The 21,015-nt window shown below is 38.5% G+C and overlaps 1 protein-coding gene across 1 annotated transcript in view; it reads right to left on the reverse strand.

The window, feature by feature from the left end:
* Positions 1-21,015, reverse strand: part of KIF24 (kinesin family member 24) — a 74,939-nt gene that overhangs the window by 39,813 nt on the left and 14,111 nt on the right. The window contains exons 2-3 of the mRNA XM_043566244.1: positions 9,329-9,977; positions 3,294-3,483 (exon numbers count right to left, since the gene is read on the reverse strand). Of these exons, the coding sequence (XP_043422179.1) occupies positions 3,294-3,483; positions 9,329-9,951 (813 nt within the window). The 5' untranslated portion in view covers positions 9,952-9,977. The remainder of the gene's footprint in view (positions 1-3,293; positions 3,484-9,328; positions 9,978-21,015) is intronic.

Genomic DNA, 21,015 nt, shown 5'->3' on the forward strand with positions numbered 1-21,015 from the left:
AAGTGAGCATGGGAGGGACAGAGAGAGAGGGACACGCAGAATCCGAAGGCAGGCTCCAGGCTCTGAGCTGTCAGCACAGAGCCCGACGCAGGGCTGAAATCCACGAACTGCGAGATCATGACCTGAGCCGAAGTCAGACGTTTAACCGACTGAGCCACCCAGGTGCCCCAAAATATGTGGTGTTTTTAAGAATAAAATGTTTCTAACTGTTGAATCTGGGTGATAGGTACATAGGGGTTCTTTATATTTTTTAATAAACTTGAAAATGGCGATAATAAAAAGTAAAATATTTTTCTAAAATATATTTTTTGGTGTTTCTCAGGAAAATAAGAAAAAAGTGAAAACAAGTAAACGTGGGAGTTTTAAAAAATTTTCTTTTACTTCATTGAATATATGGCTATTCTTCATCTCCTTCTATGAGTGCTTGTGAATAACTTCAGCTCCTGAGTAAACACCTTAGAAAACACTTATTGATTAAAGGGATTAGTATCTTTCCTTCCAAGAGGATTTAGGTATTGATTTTTCCAGTACTTCTGTAAGTATCCTTAATGAAAGATATATGAACATGCAAGATTATTCTAATTAACATGTTACATATGTTATATATGTTAATTATAATAATGCTATTTTATAAATATAATAAATGCTAGCACAATATATAAATATATATGTAATCCATAATATCCTTTGCATCACAGATACTTTCATTTGATCACACTTTATCAATTAGGTTGGATTAATACTCACTTTAGCCTTGGTATGATCGGAGTTCCATAATTTATTTTTTAAATAAAATTTTTTCAGATTATAAAAGTAACATGTATATTTATAGAATTTCTCTGGAAAGATAGAACAGGTAATAGTGGTTGCCTTCAAGGAGGAAATGGGATTAGCAGGATACTTCACTGCATACCTTTTTGTATGTTTTGATTTTGAAATAGGTGACTCTATCTTACTCAAAGGTTTTTACTTTTTATATAAAAGTAACATGCCGATTATAGAAAATTTTAAAAACATGGAAAACAACAGACAAGAAAATCAAATTGCCTATACATCTTACTACACAGAGAGAGCCACTATTGACTTTTTGATATATTTCAGTACCATCTTTTTTCTATATACGTTTCTTTATTTAAGAAATTGGAATGAAACATATACACATTTGTTTCCTTGTCCTTTCACACATTATGTTGATATAAAATTTAATGGTAAGACAGCACACTACATGTATATGATCATATATACTAAGTAACAAAAGAAGATTTGAAAGGATAGGACATTTAATTAAATGGATACATAAACCTATTGTCTGAATTCCTAAGTAAGCTTAAAAATAAAACCCAAAGAATCTAGGATCAATATTTGTTTGCCATGTTTGCTACGAACCTCCCTTTACTTCTTTCCACTGAAGAAAAGAAAAGGGGGTAAAAGCCCTCCCAACACTTGTATTATAGCATTGATAGGTAAGGATTTTGACCTATGAGAGCAAAGGTCCAAAGTTCAAACTGCAGAGTAAGTGCTATGAAAACTATGGGTATTCAATAAGTATTGACTAATGGTAATGACAAAGAAGGAAGGTTATTGTGTTTGGGGATAATGGAAAAATACAAAAGATAAGCTGATGCTTCTTTGAGGGAATTACCGTGACAAAAGCATCATTAACGATGTCTTGGGTAGATGGTGACTGGACAGGGCTATTACTACAGTTACAAGTAGGTATGGAACTAGATAACCTTATAACTAATTGGCATTTAGACCGTCTTCAAAATAAATATCTCCCATCTAGACCTAATAGATTGTGCATTGATCAGCAGTCAATAAGGCTGTTAAAGTGATTGGGTTGGTTATACAGTGACTTACTAATTTAGTGCCCAGACAAAGAGTCAGTGGATTACTTTGAACGTTGCTGTGAAACTCAATTTTGATAGCCAAAGAAAAAGATGAACAATGCATGTGTAAAAGAGGGGGAAAGTGTTAATTTGACTTCAGCGTTAACGTATTTATTCCAGGAGGGTAAAATCTCAGCTGACTAAAGTGAAATGCTAGCACAACAGATTACTCACCACTTTTTTCTCTCTACCAGTCACTGGGTTTTGAGGCAAGAGAAAGAGAGAAAGAAGAATGAATATAACGTGCATGTTTAGGGAGGCAGATTCAGAGAAAGAGAGACCCAAATTCTCAAATCTTAACATCCGGTAGATTATCCTCTGTTTTATTTACAATTGCTTCATCATTTTAAGAGTACCAAATTATGGTGTCTCCCATCTATGGGCTTGCTGCTTCCATAGGAGACTGGAGAATTACTACAAGGGTATCTATCTACTTTAAGTAAGTTCCCTTCAATACCAAGCCTTTGTCCTTGGACTCTCTGTGATCTTTCTGGCAGGGAGTGAATATTTTTTGTGTCTAAATTACCAGTGTTTTATGTAAATCCTTGTAAGTTACATGTAAAAATCATATCCCTGGATTACATTTACTCACACTATAATCTAACCTTCACCAAGTGGCCTGCTCAAGAGTCCAGTTTCCACCAAATTAAATCTAAGCCCAAAGACAGTTGAGAATTGAAATAAGCAGCTGAGTGGCAATCTGGAACCTTGTTGCTCAAAAACATATCCTCCATCATTAAACTCCAGACACACTCAGCAGAATAAGTTCATACTGTGAGACACAGGCAAGACTTGAGACTAACTATGCAATCATCTCAGAGTCACCCTGGGGCACACCTCAGTGACCTGTCCTATCTACCACCAATTCATTACATTCTTTTTATCCCCTTGGGCCCCACTTTTTGCCGAATAGGTATAATTACCTTCACGTAAAATGTGTTAAGCGAATGTATGATGCAACTCTATTGCCCTAGAGTGCAGAAATTATGTTATTGTTTCCCCCACTGCACTATCTATATATTTAATGAAGGCCCAGGGTATTAACGATTTACATCAAGAATGAATGTGGGGTGCCTGTAGGGCTCAGTCAGTTAAGCGTCTGACTCTCGACTTCGGCTCAGGTCATGGTCTCGCGGTTTGTGAGTTTGAACCCCGCATCAGGCTCTGCGTGGAAAATGCGGAGCCTGCTTGGGATTCTCTCTCTCTTCCTCTCTCTGCCCCTTCCCCGTTCTCTTTCTCAAAATAAATAAATAAACTTAAAAAATTAAAAAAAAAAAAAAAAAAGAATGCCAATACCCAAAGCTAAAACAGGATTTTAGAATTCGTGTGTTGCTATTCAAAGAAAAGCAACAAACTGACACACTTGATAACATTAGTTCCAAACACAAAAGGAAAGCATCATACCTGCAGAATATATTGTGTGAGGTCAACTGCTTCTTTCTTCTCATGAACAAGTAGAGTTTCTTTGTCTTCTACAGTAATAATATTAATTTCTCCACGACGTACCTCCCTTATGCCCAAAGGGCGTTTTCGAACACAAACTCTGATTTTCTCCATCTCAGTCCAAGGATTCTCTTTCTCTGAGGTGTTCTGTCTGATATATATTTGTAAGTGGGCTTTAAGTTTTAGTAATAGGATGACTACTTAAGAGGTCAAAGTATGAGCACATTTTGTTATTTTGTATATACATTATGCCTAATATATATACACACCTTATACATATATATTATATATAAAAAACCTCCTCAGTGTCAACACTTTATTTTTTTAAATTTTTTTGTGTTTGTTTATTTTTGAGAGAGAGACAAAGCGTGAGCGGGAGAGGGGCAGAGAGAGAGGGAGGCACAGAATCTGAAGTAGGCTCCAGGCTCTGAGTTGTCAGCACAGAGCCTGACGTGGGGATCAAACTCACAGACGGCAAGAACATGACCTGAGCCCAAGTAGGACGTTTAACCTACTGAACCCCCCAGGCGCCCTGTCACTCTAATATGTAACATCACACGGGGTGCCTGGGTGGCTTAGTGGGTTAAGCAGCCAACTCTTGGTTTCAGTTCAGGTCATGATATCATTTGTGACTTGGAGCCCGCATTGGTCTGTACTCACAGCGTGGAGCCTGCTTCAGATCCTGTCTCCCTCTCTCTGGTCCTCCCCCCACCTCGCCAAATAAATAAATGTTAAAAATACATGTAATTTTATACATACTATGTGTACAGAAAGTTCTTTTAATAACTAAATCCTCTTGATTATTTCTATCTCTATCCCTACTCCACCCCATCCTTTATCCTGCCGAAAACAACGAACCAACCCCCAAACCTTAAGAACTGCTTTAGCTTTAAGACTGTGTGTCTGACTTCCAGATGTGGTCTTCCAAAAACTTCTAATGATTTTTTTTCTTTTTCTTTTTTTTTTTTTAATCATACCTGGGTTTACTAAATACCTTGAATTAGGTGGTAGGTTTCAATGTACTTTTCCTCTGTTCTTCCCAGGTATATTCTGTACCTCCCTTTGTCTTGCTCTTCCTCTTTTTGTCACCTGATGTGTGTTTGTTAGAAGACAATCCTCTATTTTTTTCTTCCCAGGACAATTTTATGACTGGTGCTGCCCACCACTATCACCCTTCTATTCAGACACATTTCTTTTCTGGCTCTGGCTTCAGTGAACTTATCAACCTTAACAGCTAGAATATTTGATGAAATACTCCTTGAGCTAGGGATACAAAATTCATCATTTTACTTGCTGAGCCTAATGGGGGTATATATGCATATCTCTAAGAACTGACCATTTACCTGTATAGAAATTCCTCTTAACCTAAGTAACAAGAAAATAAAATTCTTGAAAGCAGTTTACAGGATCAATGCCTTTGGTCTATATACTTTAGAATGTCTTGGCAAGACAAATTATTCCCTTCCTTTACACTTTAGAATTTAATTAATAGCTCCTAAAAACCCTTTTATAATTGATTTTACACAGGATATTTCACTATATAACTGTTTCATATCAATTTCAATTTTCTGAGCCCTCCAACTGGCTGGAAAATTATTTTTGGTCAGGATCTAAAATTAATAAAAAGGAACAAATAAAATTTCTAATATTGTGCATGAAAGATAACTCCAAGCTTTTAAAGCATGCTTTGTTTTTTAACCAACATAGAGCAAATTTAAAAAAAAATGTTTTTTTTCAACATTTATTTATTTTTGGGACAGAGAGAGACAGAGCATGAATGGGGGAAGGGCAGAGAGAGAGGGAGACACAGAATCAGAAACAGGCTGCAGGCTCTGAACCATCAGCCCAGAGCTTGACGCGGGGCTCGAACTCACGGACCGCGAGATTGTGACCTGGCTGAAGTCAAACGCTTAACCGACTGCGCCACCCAGGCGCCCTAGAGCAAATTTTTTTAAATGTACCATTTGGGGGCACCTGGGTGGCTCAGTCGATTGAGCAGCTGACTCTTGGTTTCTGCTCAGGTCATGATCTCACAGTTCATGGGTTTGAGCCCTGCATCAGGCTCTGAGCTGACAGCACTGAGCTTGCTTGGGATTCTCTCTCTCCCTCTCTCTGCCCCTCTGCTGCTTGTGCTCTCTCAAAATAAATAAATAAAATAAAATAAAATAGAATAAAACAAAAATGTACTATTTTGAGGTTAAGTGTGGCAAAATCCTGACAACTAAAAGTGGATGATGGGCATATGGGGGATTCACTGTTCTATTCTCCCTTCTGCATATGCTCAATTTTTTTTTAACAAGAAAACCAAAATTTTAATGCATTATTTTTTAACAAGGGCCTGTGTCAAAATCTCTAGTTGTTGGGGGATATTAATAACTTAATCATACAAAGTTAACCAAGGGGAACAGAAAATGTCTTTTTAAAAATTGACTAGGGACTGACAGTGTCTGGGTGGCTGTCGGTTGCGTGCCTGACTTTGGCTCAGGTCGTGATCTCGCAGTTCATGAGTTTGAGCCCTGCGTCGGGCTCTGAGCTGTCAGAGCCTGGAGCCTGTTTCAGGTTCTGTGTCTCCCTCCCTCTCTGCCCCTGCCCTGCTCATTCTCTGTCTCTGTCTATCAAAAATAAATAAAACATTTAAAAATTTTTTAAAAATTGACTAGGGACTCTAGATGGGTCACGTGGTCAAAAACTAGTTTTCAAGTTCAAGGGGCAAAAAGGAATGACTGTTCTCCTAAAATGCTCTGTTTGTTTTTAAATTTTTTTTTAATGTTTATTTTTGAGAGAGAGACAGAGCATGAGTGGGGGAGGAGCAGAGAGGGAGACACAGAATCCAAAGCAGGCTCCAGGCTCTGAGCTGTCAGCACAGAGCCCAACGTAAGTCTTGAACCCACGAACCGTGAGATCATGACCTGAGCCGAAGTCAGACGCTCAACTGACTGAGCCACCCAGGCACCCCTGTTTTTTTAATTTTTGTAATGTTTATTCTTTTTTAAGGGAGAGAGAGACAGAGCTCAAGCAGGGAGGGGCAGAGAGAGAGGGAGACAAAGAATTCGAAGCAGACTCCAGGCTCTGAGCTGTCAGCACGAAGCCCAATGCTGGGCTCAAACTCATGAACTATGAGATCATGACCTGAGCCAAAGATGGATGCTCAACCAATTGAGCCACCCAGGTGCCCCTAAAAGGCTCTGGTTTTTTAATGCCCAGTGTTCCCTAGAAGAAATAAGCTGTATCTATCTGACATGAAAAGAGTTCAGACAGCTGGAGTTAGGCCTATTTAAAATCTTAAATAAGTCAGGGCAACTAGTTTTCTAAATGCATTAAACTTTTATTAAAATTCTGAGACCAGGGGGGCCTGGGTGGTTCAGCTGGTTTAGCATCTGACTCTTGATCTTGGCTCAGATCATGATCTCATGGTTCGTGAGTTTGACCCCTGCATCAGGCTCTGTGCTAACAGCACAGGGCCTGCTTAGGATTCTCTCTCTCCCTTTTTCTCTCTGTCCCTCCTCTGAGTACACACACATACACTCTCTCTCAAAATAAATAAATAAGCTTAAAAAAAAACCTGAGACCAGTAATGTATTCTGAGCTTACTTGATTTGAGGCACCTGAAGAGAATGCTCTTTGGACAAGATGACATCCTAACAGCAAGCCTTAAGTTCATGAGGGAGTTTCTCAGAGTTCTGAAACCCTGACCCCTACTTAGAAACATTTGGGTGAAAAGACAGTATGAGGATTACTGGGTAAAATGTACTTTTTAAAGTCTCTACTTCTCTAATAAAGAGTAGGAAGAGTGATAAAATATAAAATAATGATATATAAAAAGTAAGAAAGCTCAATGGAATAGCTTTTGCTCTGGGTCTGTCATGTATAAACCTCTATAAGAGCACTTATCTCACCGTATGGTTGTTTATATTCCTACTCACCCTGCACCCTAAGAAACTAAGAGCCTCCATATATCCTAATTATCTTTATATCAAGAATCAGGCCTGGAAGAGATGTACTTAATATGAGCCAACTAAATGAAAGAGCCTATTTAAACTAAAATACTCATTTTATCCAAATAAATAATGCAAAGCAGTGTCTTTATTTATAAATAATTCCAACTTAGATCTTTATGTATTGTTCAAAAAAAGACTAACATTCAAGAAAATATCTGTTCTTTCACCTCAGAGCTAACCAATAGGACAGTAATAATCCTGGCTTTGATAGTCATGAACAGTCTAGTTCTCTAACAAAAGAAAAGAGGGACACCTGGGTGGCTCAGTTGGTTAAGTGTGGACTCTTGATTTCAGCTCAGGTCATGATCTCATGGTTTGTGAAATCGAGCCCACACTGGGCTCCATGATGAGTGTGGAGCCTGCTTGGGATTCTCTCTCTCTCCCTCACTCTCTGCCCCACCCCGGCTTGCACGTGCACACATGTGCACAAGCTCTGTCTCTCAAAATAAACCTTAAAAAAAGTTAAAGAGTGCTATATGTTACTCTGTGCTCTGCTAAACCAAATAAAGTTTTCAGAAACACTATAAAATTCATTATGTATTTCAAATTACTAAAAGTACTTTTACCTGTAAAATTGGGTCTTCTATTTTCCTTTGGAATAAAAGAACTGGTTGCTTATGAGATTCTCTGAAAGCTTAGCCAATATAAGGCCAGATCTAAATGTACACCTTCTTTTAAGGTATGAATAATAGCTTGAAGGAAGGAAGGAAGAGAAAAAAAGAGAGAAAGAAAAGAAAAGAAAAGGAAAAGAAAAGGAAAAGAAAAGGAAAGGAAAAGGAAAGGAAAAGGAAAGGAAAAGGAAAAGGAAAGGAAAAGGAAAAGAAAAGAAAGGAAAAGAAAAGAAAAGAAAAGAAAAGAAAAGAAAAAAAAAAAAAAAGAAAAAAGAAAAGAAAAGAAAAGAAAAGAAAAGAAAGAAAGAAAGAAAGAAAGAAAGAAAGAAAGAAAGAAAGAAAGAAAATGTGGCTTAAGAATGTATTTTGTTGGGGGCACCTGGGTGGCTCAGTCAGTTGGGCGTCCAATTTTGGCTCAGGTCATGATGTCACCGTTGCATGGGTTTGAGCCCCATGTTGGGATCTGTGCTGACAGCTCAGAGCCTGGAGCCTGCTTCAGATTCTGTGTTTCCCTGTCTCTCTGCTCCTCCACCACTCTCACTGTGACTCTCTCCAAAATAAATAAACATTAAAAAAAAAAAAAAAAAAAAAAAGAATGTATTTTGTTTCTCTATAACTCCCCATGTGCAACTTTTACAATAACAAAACAACCAAGACATGTTATTTTTAAAAGAATATGTTTTCTATCATACCAATGCTGGTATTAGGGATTAGTCAATATTTTAGCTCTTAGGGACATTTCAACATTTAACTTAAAGCACTAGGTGAAAATAACTTATTGTCACCTTGACTCTCAAAGTTGCAAGTGCATCAATAGTGTCTTACTCTTTTGTAATTACCAAAATCATGTTCTTCCAGGGCTGGAACTGAAGAAAGCACTCAAAATCAGGACCCTATTTCAACGTGTGTAGGTAAGCTAACTGCACCCAAGATCTACTTAATCCAACTACATGCTCTTTGTTTTTAACTAAGCTTTATGTCTCCTGGTTGAAGTGAATTTGATAGCCTTAAAAAAAAAATCCTGTGGAATACACAGACACACACACACACACACACTCTTTCCATTACAGAATGCCAGTTAACTATTTTACCTTCAAAGATGCACTAGATGTATCATGTTACAGTATAATAAACAATAGACATAGGTTTCCTACGGAATAATAGCAGATCCTGGCAAGTAGCAGCTTGAACATAAATGAACAATATCATTTTTCTCCCATCTGGAAAGTCCCAATTCCTCATGAACTTTCCCCCATCAAACTACTTCTATTGTTGCTGCAGAAGTTGTTCACTATAACTTTCTATATCTAAGAAGCTCTCAGTCATGGAGAGGCTTGCCCTTGCCTCTGTCTCCCCCACACCCCCAAAAAAGATAATAAATTATTACCTGATACAGGACTGAGGGATTCCATAGTTATACTCTGAAACATGAGGGACTCTTTGAATAACGGGAATATCATAATCCCCCAGTATTGGAGAAAAGTGATTTGATGAAAAGAGTGAAGTGCTAGTTTCTGTTTGCACATAGGAACCAGCAGCTGTGGCATTCCGAATTCTTGTTTTTGTATGGTGTTGGGAATCAGCCGGCAGCATGCGTTGGAGCACTTTTAGGTAACTAGACTTCTGTTTGTTTATAGAAGAATCTGATAACCTGCACATTTCAAGCCCGTTGTTGCTGGTAGTTCTGTCTTTGTTGTCAGCAGGAGAATCAAAATGCAGTTGTCTGCGAGGGCCAGATCTGGATTCCTGAGGCTTAATGTACAGGCTGTTTGTCTGAAGAGGATGCTCTGGGCTACTGACTGCTTTATCTTCTTCCTGCATAATCTTAATGATTTTGATAAGTTGGAAGAGACGTTTGCGGTCATTCATGTCATGGACTCCCAATCTGGAATAGTCCTTCATTGTAACCTTGGCTAATTCATCTATTTTTTGAAGACCAAGGGCAGTAAAATGAGGATAATACTGTGCAAGTTCAGCTTCACAAAGACATTCATACAACCAAGATGTCATTTTTTGTGAATGAGTTTCTATAACTTCTGAATAGGAAAAGAAAAAAGCCATTCACTTGAAATATTCCTTTAAAAATGAAAATCACAAAACAAACATGCAGAAAATCCATTCTAACATACCAAGTTTTCAATATACATTTTCTTCTGAAATAATTAAACAGCACAGTGCACAAGCAAAGATGCTTATGATGCATTTGTAGTAACAGATGTAATTTATCAAATGGAACTTTAATTGTGTATATACATAGGTACATGCGCACACACACACAAGTCACTTACTTTTTTCTAGGGAGTTCCTTCCAGTCTTGCAATGTCTACTTAACACATGTCACAAACTACTGAAACATTGTTCCCAACCACTGATTGTAGCAAGACTAATTTTAGATGTTCAAGTTAATGTCAAGGCATGTTGCACAACTGTTTCCTATGATTAATGAACAAAGGCTAAGAAGTCCTTCAGAATGGAAAGCAGAATTAAATAGCAAACCACAGAGGATTATAAACTAACATAACTCAGAGGAAATCACATTTGTATCTGCTGGGTACTGGTAAAAGCTAGTTGAATAAAGAGGTAAAAACATCAATTCAGAATCTAATTCAGGGTCTCATCATTCTAAAAGTAAGTAAAGGTAGGTGGTTGTAGATGTCAACTTGTGCAGAATACAAATAAAGTAATTTACCTGAGATTTAAAAAATTGGTCAAGATCTTATAGGTGCATCTGTCTGGCTCAGTTGGTAGAGCACATGACTCTTGACCTTGGGGTTGTGGGTTTGAGCCCCATGCTGTGTGTAGATATTATTTTAAAAAACAGTAATTAGCAAAAAAAAATCAAGTGCTTTAAAAAAATGATTTTATATGGTTGCTGGGGCACCTGGCTGACTCAGTAGGAAGAACATGTGACTCATAATCTCAGGGTTGTGAGTTCATGCCCCACGTGGGTATAGCAATTATTAAAATAAACTTTAAAAAAGGTTTTATATGGTAGAACATTAAAATGCTGAAAAACTTTTAACAGTGAGGTATTTAATACTAACAAATAATGTGTTAATAACACATAATCCACATAATCCTGGTTTATTACTAAAATCAGGATCCTGAGGAATTCTCCACACCACTGTTAGAGAAACAGAGCTCAGGGCCAGGTAATAAAGGTGATTAAATTACAGTGTATAATTAACTTTGGAGGAAATGCTACTTAGGCTACAGAAAAGGCCAAAGAAGCCTAAGTAAGATATCCTAAACTCATCCTGACCTTTTCCATCTGTGGTAGATTTGGGGGAGTCAGGGAAGGCCACAAATTCTTTGCAGGTCCTTTCACATCAAGAGGCAGTGTCTTTTTCCTCCCATTGCATCTAGGTTAGCCTTGTGACTTGTTTTACCTGACAGAATGTGGTAGGGGTGACACTGTGTGACTTCCATACCTAGGCCTCAAGAACCCTTGCAGCTTCTGTTCTCTTGCAACTCTCTGCTGACAGGGGAAGCCCAGCCAACAGTCATCATCAAAGTCAGACATGTGAGAGAAGCCATCTTAGACTATTCTGCCCCAGTGGCACCACGAAATGACTGCAGCCACACGAGTGACTGGCCCAGTGAGACCAGAATTACCTAGCTAAGCCTAGTCCAAACAGAGGACTCAAAGAACCGTGGGCAAATAGTTGTTTCAAATCATTTAATTTTGGGGTAGTTTACTGCACAGCAGTAGATAACTGTAACCATGTTTCTATGCCTTTTTACATGTTGTATCTTTGCTTGAAATGTTCCCAACCCCCCTGCCTAAAATGAGTTATGCACATCCTTTCAAAATAGCTCAATAGCTCTCTGCCCCACCCTCCCATGATGCCTTCTTTCATTTCTCATCCTCTTCTACCATTTTACCACCAAGTACATTATGCAGTAGCCAAATCAGGCTACCAATCCCTTTACAACTGTTTCTTCTAGGTGGAATATCTGTCTTTCCCAAGAGAAATTCTATTCATATTTTTCTTCTGTGACATATGCCCTAGGCAAGGGATAACTGGTATTTCCTCTGTACTTCAGTAATAATAATAATAATAATAATGATAGCAACTAATATTTTTGAGCATTTATTATGTACCAGGCACTGTTCTCAATACCGTTTGTTAACCTTTAATCTTATGAAGTAGATACATGTGTGTCCTTCGGCAAGTTATTTATTTAACATCTATGAAACTCATTTTTCTCAACTGTTAATTTTTTTTTAAGTTTATGTATTTGAGAGAGAGAGAAGCACATGCGTGAGTGGCAGAGGGGCAGAGAGAGAGAATCCCCAGCAGGCTCCACACTGTCAGTGCAGAGTCCAATGTGGGGCTTGAACTCACCACCCGTGAAATCATGATCTGAGCCGAAATCAAGAGTCCGATGCTTAACTGACTGAGCCACCCAGGTGCCCCATCTCAACTGTTAAATAGGAATGTAATAGCCCCTACAGTTCCTAGGATTAGGATTCAATGAGAAAATACTTGGGGCACCTGTGGCTCAGTCAATTGAGTGACCAACTCTTGATTTCTGTTCAGGTCGTGATCCCAGGGTCAAGGGATCAAGTCCCACATCGAGCTCTGTGCTGAGTGTGGAGCCTGCTTAAGATTCTTTCTCTCTCCCCGTCTCCTGCTCGCATGTGAGCATACACTTTGAAAATGAATGAATGAATGAATGAATGAATGAATGAATAAGAAAATACTTGTAAAACTCTCAGCATAATGCCTCGTACATACTCAGTGCCCAATAAGTATTGGTAGTTATTACTACTGTGATTTATTTCTATACTACTAACTTCACTTAGCACAGATGCTAGAACAAAATAAGCCTTCAATGTTCTGTTGTGTTTTAAATTACTTCTAAGCAGTTACATTTCCTACTTGGCTCAGCCTAACCCAGAGCAACAGCTTAAGTGCTATGCAGTCTTCAATTTCCACAGGCTGTACAAAATCGTATATTTCACATACTCATTTCCTTGGTGACATACCAAACTCTGCTAACCATGACTTCTACTGCATCCCTTAATCCGTACTTGAAATACTAACATATTCCTCTTACAATGCTTGCATATCCCATAATACCATGGGAGGGGAAGATGCTGGAGATAGTAGTAATCTGAACATGCAGATTAAAGCAGCCACTGGCATGCTTCTGTATTAACTGGCAGCGTGCTGCCTTTCTGAGCCCCACAGTTAGCCTACATTCTTTTATTTTTTGTGTTTTCTTTTTGCAAAGGAAAAAGGTGTTTTCATTAAAGCACAGGGATGGGACCCATGAGCAGAAAGAGCTGCTCTTTTGTTTTAAAAGTAGATATGCTTTTTTGTACCACATTCCATTTTACAAAGGTCCAACCTCCTCTTCCTTCTGGGGTAAACATCAGAATCACCCTAGGAACTTAAAAATATAAAGATAACTGAACCCCATCCCAGATACATAGAAAAAAAACAAAAAAACAAAAAAACAAAAAAACAAACCTCCCAGGCATTGAGGGGGACAAACCTAACAACACTGACAAAGTCCCCCAGGTGACTATGGTTTTAGTCCACTGATCTATATTTATCAAAATTACAAACCCAAATACACTGACCCAGCAATTCTACTTTTAGGAACCTATCTTACAGATATTGTGTAGAAGTACAAAGTGACATAGGTACAAAGTTATTCATCACAGCACTTTATATAATAACAAAGAATCAGTATAGGAACTGGTTAATAACAACCCATTAAATGGGATACTGTGAAGCAATTACAGAGCGAAAGTAAACTCTCAATTTATTAGTTACATGTTTATTTAAACATTATTTAAGAGAGAGAGAGAGAGCGAGCAAGCACTCAAGCAGGGGGTAAGGCAGAGAGAGAGGAGAGAGAGAATCCTAAGAAGGCTCTGTGCTGTCAGCTCAGAGCCCGATGCAGGGCTTGATCTCACGAGATGAACAACAACTGAACTGTGAGATCATGACCTGAGCCAAATTCAAAAGCTGTTATGTAATAGTCTCCTTCTAACACTAGCCCTCTACCAACTAGTTCCCCTCCCCCAAGGAGGACTATTATATACCAATAAATTCTGGTATCTATTACCTTTCCTATTGTTATTTCTATTTCATTGCTGTCTCCATCACCCAGAGCAGGACCTCTAGAACAGCTGTTTTTAAAATTTTGAAAGTATGCCATTATATCTTCTTTAAAAAATATATTTCTAGGGGCGCCTGGGTGGCGCAGTCGGTTAAGCGTCCGATTTCAGCCAGGTCACGATCTCGCGGCCCGTGAGTTCGAGCCCCGCGTCAGGCTCTGGGCTGATGGCTCAGAGCCTGGAGCCTGTTTCCGATTCTGTGTCTCCCTCTCTCTCTGCCCCTCCCCCGTTCATGCTCTGTCTCTCTCTGTCCCAAAAATAAATAAAAATGTTGAAAAAATATATATATATTTCTAAATCCATCTACCTTCCTCCCTCCCAGCCTTCTCAAATTGACCTGATACAACTACTTGTTACTATTTTGGTGTTTTTCTCCCTGGCCTTTTTTTTTTTTTTAATGCATTTTTTAAACATTGTATATAACATTGTACTCACAACTATATTATAATCCACTTTTTAAATCTATTTACATAAGCATTTTCATATGCTGTTTGTTACAGCCATTAAAAAATTCACACAATTATAAATAATGTTTGCTGAATACATGAATTACCCCAGGGAGATAAGATTTCTCTCTCCAAACTCCTATAGTGTTTTGACTGTAAAACTGATAGGGCACTTATTACAGACTCATATATTTTTTAAATTTATTGCCGGCCTTGTTCCAGAGATGACGTAAGGTGGCTCTGCCTTATACTATAATGTGAATTCTTCAAGAGAAAAGCAGTATGATCTGCTCAGTCTAGCATTTGAGCTAGAAAGGTGCGTAACCAGTATTTGTTGAACGAACACAATCTGCTTAGACAGGACAAAGAACAAAAAGTTTCACCATTTCTATTTTTTAACCAAGGCAACTAAAGGATTACAAGATTGCCTGGGGGCACCTGGGGGGCTCAGTCAGTTAAGCATATGACTTCAGGTCCTGATCTCACAGTTTGTGGGTTGGGGCCTGCTGACAGTGCGGAGCCTGGAGCCTGCTTCAGATTCTGTGTCTCCTTTCTCTCTGTCCCTCCCCCACTCAAGCTCTCACGCTCGCTCTCTCTCGCTCTCTCTCTCAAAAATAAATAAAACATTAAAAAAAAAAAAAAGAATGTATGAAACTTATGTCGTTGGAGCCATTTTCTCTGTTTCCTAACTCTACAAGTCCCATCACCCAAAGTAATGGAGACAACCTCAGAGTCCTTAAAAACTAGAAAAGCCTGATACAATATATTTACCAACGTCACCTTTGCACTTAATATAGTTCAAAAAAAATTTTTATGTAATAAGGCTAATCACATTTTTTCAGCAGATAGTGCACAGTCATACTACTTTGATGATCTGATTAAACTAAAATTTATTGAGTTATATTTTAAAATGTATTGAGTTATATTTTATGCAAAGAATTATGCCTAAGTCCTTTACACAAACTATTCTATTCATCTGGCTAAATCTGAATCCCATTTAAAAATTAAAAAAAATTAGGGCACCTGGGTGGCTCAGTCGGTTGGTCGTCCGACTTCAGCTCAGGTCATGATCTCATGATCTGCGAGTTCGAGCCCCGCGGCGGGCTCTGTGCTGACAGCTGGGAGCCTGGAGCCTGCTTCGGATTCTGTGTTTCCCTCTCTCTCTGTCCCTGCCCCCCTCTGTCTCTGTCAAAAATAAAATAAACATTTAAAAAAATTTTTTTAAATGTAATTTTTTATATTTATTTGTTTTGGGGAGAGCACAAGCGGGGAAGGGGCAGACAGAGGGGGACAGAGGGTCTGAAGTGGGCTCTGCGCTAACAGGCTGACAGCAATGAGCCCAATGTGGGGCTCGAACTCACAAACTGTGAGATCATGACCTGAGCCAAGGTCAGATGCTCAACCAGCTAAGGCCACCCAGGCGCCCCAATGTTTATTTATTTTTGAGAGAGAGACAGAGTGAGAAGGGGGGAGGGGCAGAGAAAGAGGGAGACACAGAATCTGAAATGGGCTCCAGGCTCTGAGCCATCAGCACAGAGCTGGATATGAGGCTTGAAATCACAAACCATGAGATCATGACCTGAGCCAAGTCAGACACTTAACCAACTAAGCCACCCAGGCGCCACCAGAATTTCATTCTTAAAAACCTGTTGGAGGGGTGCCTGAGTGGCTCAGTTGGTTAAGCATATAACTCTTAATTTCAGATCAGGTCATGATCTCATAGTTCAGGAGATGGAGCCCTGTGTTCGATTCTGTGCTAACAGCACGGAGCCTGCTTGGGATCCTCTCTCCCTCTCTCTCTGCCCCTCCCCTGCTCACATGCTTGCTTGCTCTCAAAATAAATAAAACATTTTAAAAAACATCTTGGAGTGAACCCCTAAAATAATGTTTATTGGTTGTCATTTCATTTTTAAGTTTATTTATTTTGAGAGAGAGAGAGAGAGAGAGCGTGCCCTGGGGAGAGGCAGAAAGAGAGGGAGAGAGAGAATCCCAAGCAGGCTCTGCACTGTCAGCACAGACCCTGATGTAGGGCTCGATCCCAAACTGTGAGATCATGACCTGAGCCAAGATCAAGAGCTGGACACTTACCCAACTGAGCCACCCAGGCATCCCGGTTGTCATCTTAAGTTGACAATACTAATGCAAATGTAAATTACTCTTAAAATCATGTTTTATTCAAATTGTATTATTGGGTTTATCTTTCAGTGGTTAAATAAGATGAGAGCAAAGGATCATTTTAAAAGTACGCTCCTCAGCACCTGATTAATTAGGGAGAACAAAAAAGTCCAACACTGGTGGTCTGTTAACAAGATAACCTGGGTTGTAAGTTGTAGTAGTTTCCCAGACAAAGGCTATAACCTACGAGTAGCAATAGGTCTCCCTTAGAAGGGGTGGAGGGTGGGGGGAAGAAACTACACTAAACTAATTTTTCTACAAATTTATTTAAGTACGTTGGGATTCAAGCTGCCAAAATATCACTGTAATGAACTTTATTTTTCTGTACCCCAGGATTTTTGCTCTAGATTTCTTTAGGCAGGCTTACCAGGATAATGACCCTTCTCTTTACACCCATCCATAAATGCATGTTTTTACTTTTGATATTTTCTCTGTAGTTATTTTATTGTAGAACATCCCTTCATCCTTCTTAGAAATGTTAGCTATAATAAAATAGTGACATGCCCACTTTGTCAGTGGATTTAGAAGGAACTAATACTAAAGCACTGGTATAACACATCATGGACATCCCATAAACATGGATCTTAAAACTACTACCACCACCACCAAACATATTTTTATTCTGTAGGGAGAAAACTGAACAGAGAGCAAAACATTCACATTGTTTCTTCTTTTCTATTTTAAGATGTCAAATAAGACTTTTATTTTAAACGGGCCAGTAGACCATCAAAGAGTTTGTTTAGTAGTAAATAATATAGCAGAAAATAACTGGATTAGGTATCAAAAAAATCCAGGATCCAGTCAAGCTCTGCCAAGAATCAGACGCGACATGTGATTAAATTATTTAATGTCTCTGGGCCTCAGCTTCTTCAACTAAAATAATTGGTATTGACAGGTATTGACAGTACAATTAGATATATTAAAATACTCTCTACGTGTATGGATTGTATAGCAGGCAGATTCTGTAAAGCACCTACTAACTGCTTGGCAAATTTCAAGCACAGTAATCTACCCACAGCATTTTAAAATATTACGAAAAATTCCTATTATCCCAAAAGTGAATAGAATTGTACCATAAACCCTCACATTAACTACCCCTAGATTCTTCAATTATCAAAATTTGCCATACTTGCTTCTTCTTTTCTTTATTTCCTTTGCTAAAATATCTTAAAAAATATATTTTAGTTTTTTTAGTATTTGTTTTTGAGAGAGAGACACAGTGTGGGTGGGGGAGGTATAGAAAGAGAGGGAGACACAGAATCTGAAGCAGGCTCCAGGCTCTGAGCTGTCAGCACAGAGCCCGAGATGGGGCTTGAACTCACAGACCGTGAGATAATGACCTGAGCTGAAGTCAGATGCTTAACCCACTGAGCCACCCAGGTGCCCCTCCCAAATTTTTTTAATGTTTATTTTTGAGAGAGAGAGAGAGAGAGAGAGAGAGAAAGAGAGAGAGAGCGAGCAGGGGAGGGGCAGACAGAGAGACACAGAACCCGAAGCAGGCTCCAGGCACGGAGCTGTCAGCACAGAGTCCAATGAACGGCTAGAACTCACAAACCACAAGATCATGACCTAAGCTTAACCAACTGAGCCACTCAGGTGCCCCCCACTGTGGTTTTGATTTACATTTTCCTGATGATGAGTGATGCTAAGCATCTTTTCATGTACCTGTTGGCCATCTGTAGGTCTTTGGAAAAATGGCTATTCAGATCCTCTGCTTATTTTTGTTTTCAGATTATTTACTTTGCTATTGAGTTATAGGGTTATATATATATATATATATATATATATATATATATATATATATTCTAGGTATTAACCCTTTATCAGATATACGATTTACAAATATTTTCTCCCATTCAGTAGGCTGCCTTTTCATTTTATTGATGGTTTCTTCTGACATATAGAAGCTTTTTAGTGTGATGCAGTTCTGCTTTATTTTTGCTTTTGTTGCCTTTGCTTTTGGTGTCAAATCCAAAAAATCATTGCCAGAACTGGTGTCAAAGAGCTTACCACTTACGTTTTCTCCTAGAAGTTTTATGGTTTCAGCTCTTACTTTCAGACTTTAATCCATTTTGAGTTAATGTTTGTGTATTTGCATGTTGCTGTCCAGTTTTCCCAACAATAAAGTATTTAAACATATATTTTTAAAAATATCTTTTTACAAAAATATTTTTGTTTAACTCAGAATCCAAACAAAGTGCACACATTTGGTTGTCATGTCTCTTAAATCTTTTTTCTTACAGAGCAATACCCCATCATTTCTTTTTTCCCTTTCTACTCCAATGACTTTTTGCAGAAACCAAGTATGTTCCAAGTATGTGACATCCTTATACTAAAAAATAAAAAAATAATAATAATAATCACTCATTATTCATCTGACATTCAAATTTAACTAGGTGTCCTGTTGTGTTTTGGCCTAATCTCACAACCCAATATTAGAATCAAGTTCTACATTTTGGGCAAAAATACTTCATAGGTGTTACTATGCACTTTAAAATACATCATATTAGGGGGCACCTGGGTGGCTCAGTTGGTTGAGCATCTGACTTTGGCTCAGGTCATGATCTCACAGTTCATGGGTTTCAGCCCTGCATCAGGCTCTGTGCTCACTGCTTGCTCAGAGCCTAGAGCCTGGAGCCTGCTTTGGATTCTGTGTCTTCTTCTTTCTCTGCCCCTCCCCTGCTCACGCTTTGTCTCACTCTGTTTCTCAAAAATAAATAAATGTAAAAAAAAAAAAAAATTAAAAAAAAACCATATCAGAATATATGCAAATGTCTGCTAGATTTGCAGGCTGATTCCTTCATTGTAAAGTTTTCTCATCAGCCAATCAATCCAATAGTTTCATCCAATGATTGCTACCTGCCTCAATTATTTCATTAGGGGTTGCAAAATGGTAATTTTGAGAATATATCATTGTTGGTGGAATTTTCTTGTAAAGAAAAACTTTCAGTTAACAACTAGGGCTATTTGATCATCCAGAGTAAAGTTTGTACATAGAAGGCAGCAATAAAGGTATTCTTTCCTTTTAATTTCCAATTTTCAGAGTAAGAAGTAATGCCCTATTTTATTTTTTTAATGTCTATTTATTTTATTTTGAGAAAAAGAGGGATAGAGAGTGAGCAGGGGAGGGGCAGAGATAGAGGGAAAGAGAATCCTAAGCAGGCTCCGCAGTGTCAGCATGGAGCCTCATGCAGGGCTCCAACCCATGAACCATAAAATTATGACCTGAGCCTAAACCAACAGTCGGACACTTAACCATCTGAGCCACCTAGGCACACCTGCCCTAGTTGTTTTGGATGGTATCTAATGAGTTCCTTTAGGATTTGGGTTTTGCCTTTTTTTTGGGTGGGGGGTGCTTTTTAAAAAATCACTATTAACTCATGTTTTGGTTTTTTAAATATATATTCTGTGTTTCAATTAATGTCTGACAGTTTCATCTTGTATTATTTTCTGACCAAAACCTAAAATCAGCTTTCCTCCAAGAAACACGTCTCAGAAGTAGCTGCCCATTGTCCCATGTCCAGCTAAAGATTATGCGTTTCCAGCAAGTCTTAAGCACAGAGGGTCTGAGCATTAGGGAAAGATCAGGAATAGCTGTATACAGCCACAACTAATCCAAAATGGTCGCTACTTACTTTATGTTTGAATTACTGAATATTTTCCCTACGTTAATTTTCAACTTCAATGTCAACTCCTAACAATTGGTTTTGGCTTTTGGAAGTATTTATTAAGAAGGATTTTGAGCAGGGATACCTGGGGGGCTCAGTTGGTTAAGTTTCCATTTTCAGCTCAAGTTATGATCTCACGGTTTGTGAGTCTGAGCCCCGCATGGGGCTCTCTGTCAGCACAGAGCCTGTTTTAGATCTTCTGTCTCCCTCTCTCTCTCTCTGCTCCTACCCTACTCTCTCAAAAATAAACATTTAAAAACAAAAACAATACAAAAAAGACAGATTTTGAGCATTTAAAACCATTAATAGAATACAGGATGAAAATTGGGGTAGGGGATGGTGTCAAGTCATTTCCATGACTTCTTTCCATGTTTCTTGTGCTCCAAATATATTGGAGTTAAGAATTTACCACTGACACCTTTGTCACACTGTGACTATAAGGATGTAAATAAAGATGACAGGATATAATAACCATGAAGCAGTAAAACAATCAAATGGAATATAAGATCAAAATCTGGGTAAATTAAGCATTTCAATATTTTAAGAAATTTGTCTAGGGTGCCTGGGTGGCTCAGTTGGTTAAGGGTCCAGCTCTTGATTTTGGCTCAGGTCATGATCTTGTGGTTCATGAGTTCGAGCCCCATATTGG

Source organism: Prionailurus bengalensis, chromosome D4 (genome assembly GCF_016509475.1).
Source record: "Prionailurus bengalensis isolate Pbe53 chromosome D4, Fcat_Pben_1.1_paternal_pri, whole genome shotgun sequence".
Taxonomy (NCBI): domain Eukaryota; kingdom Metazoa; phylum Chordata; class Mammalia; order Carnivora; family Felidae; genus Prionailurus; species Prionailurus bengalensis.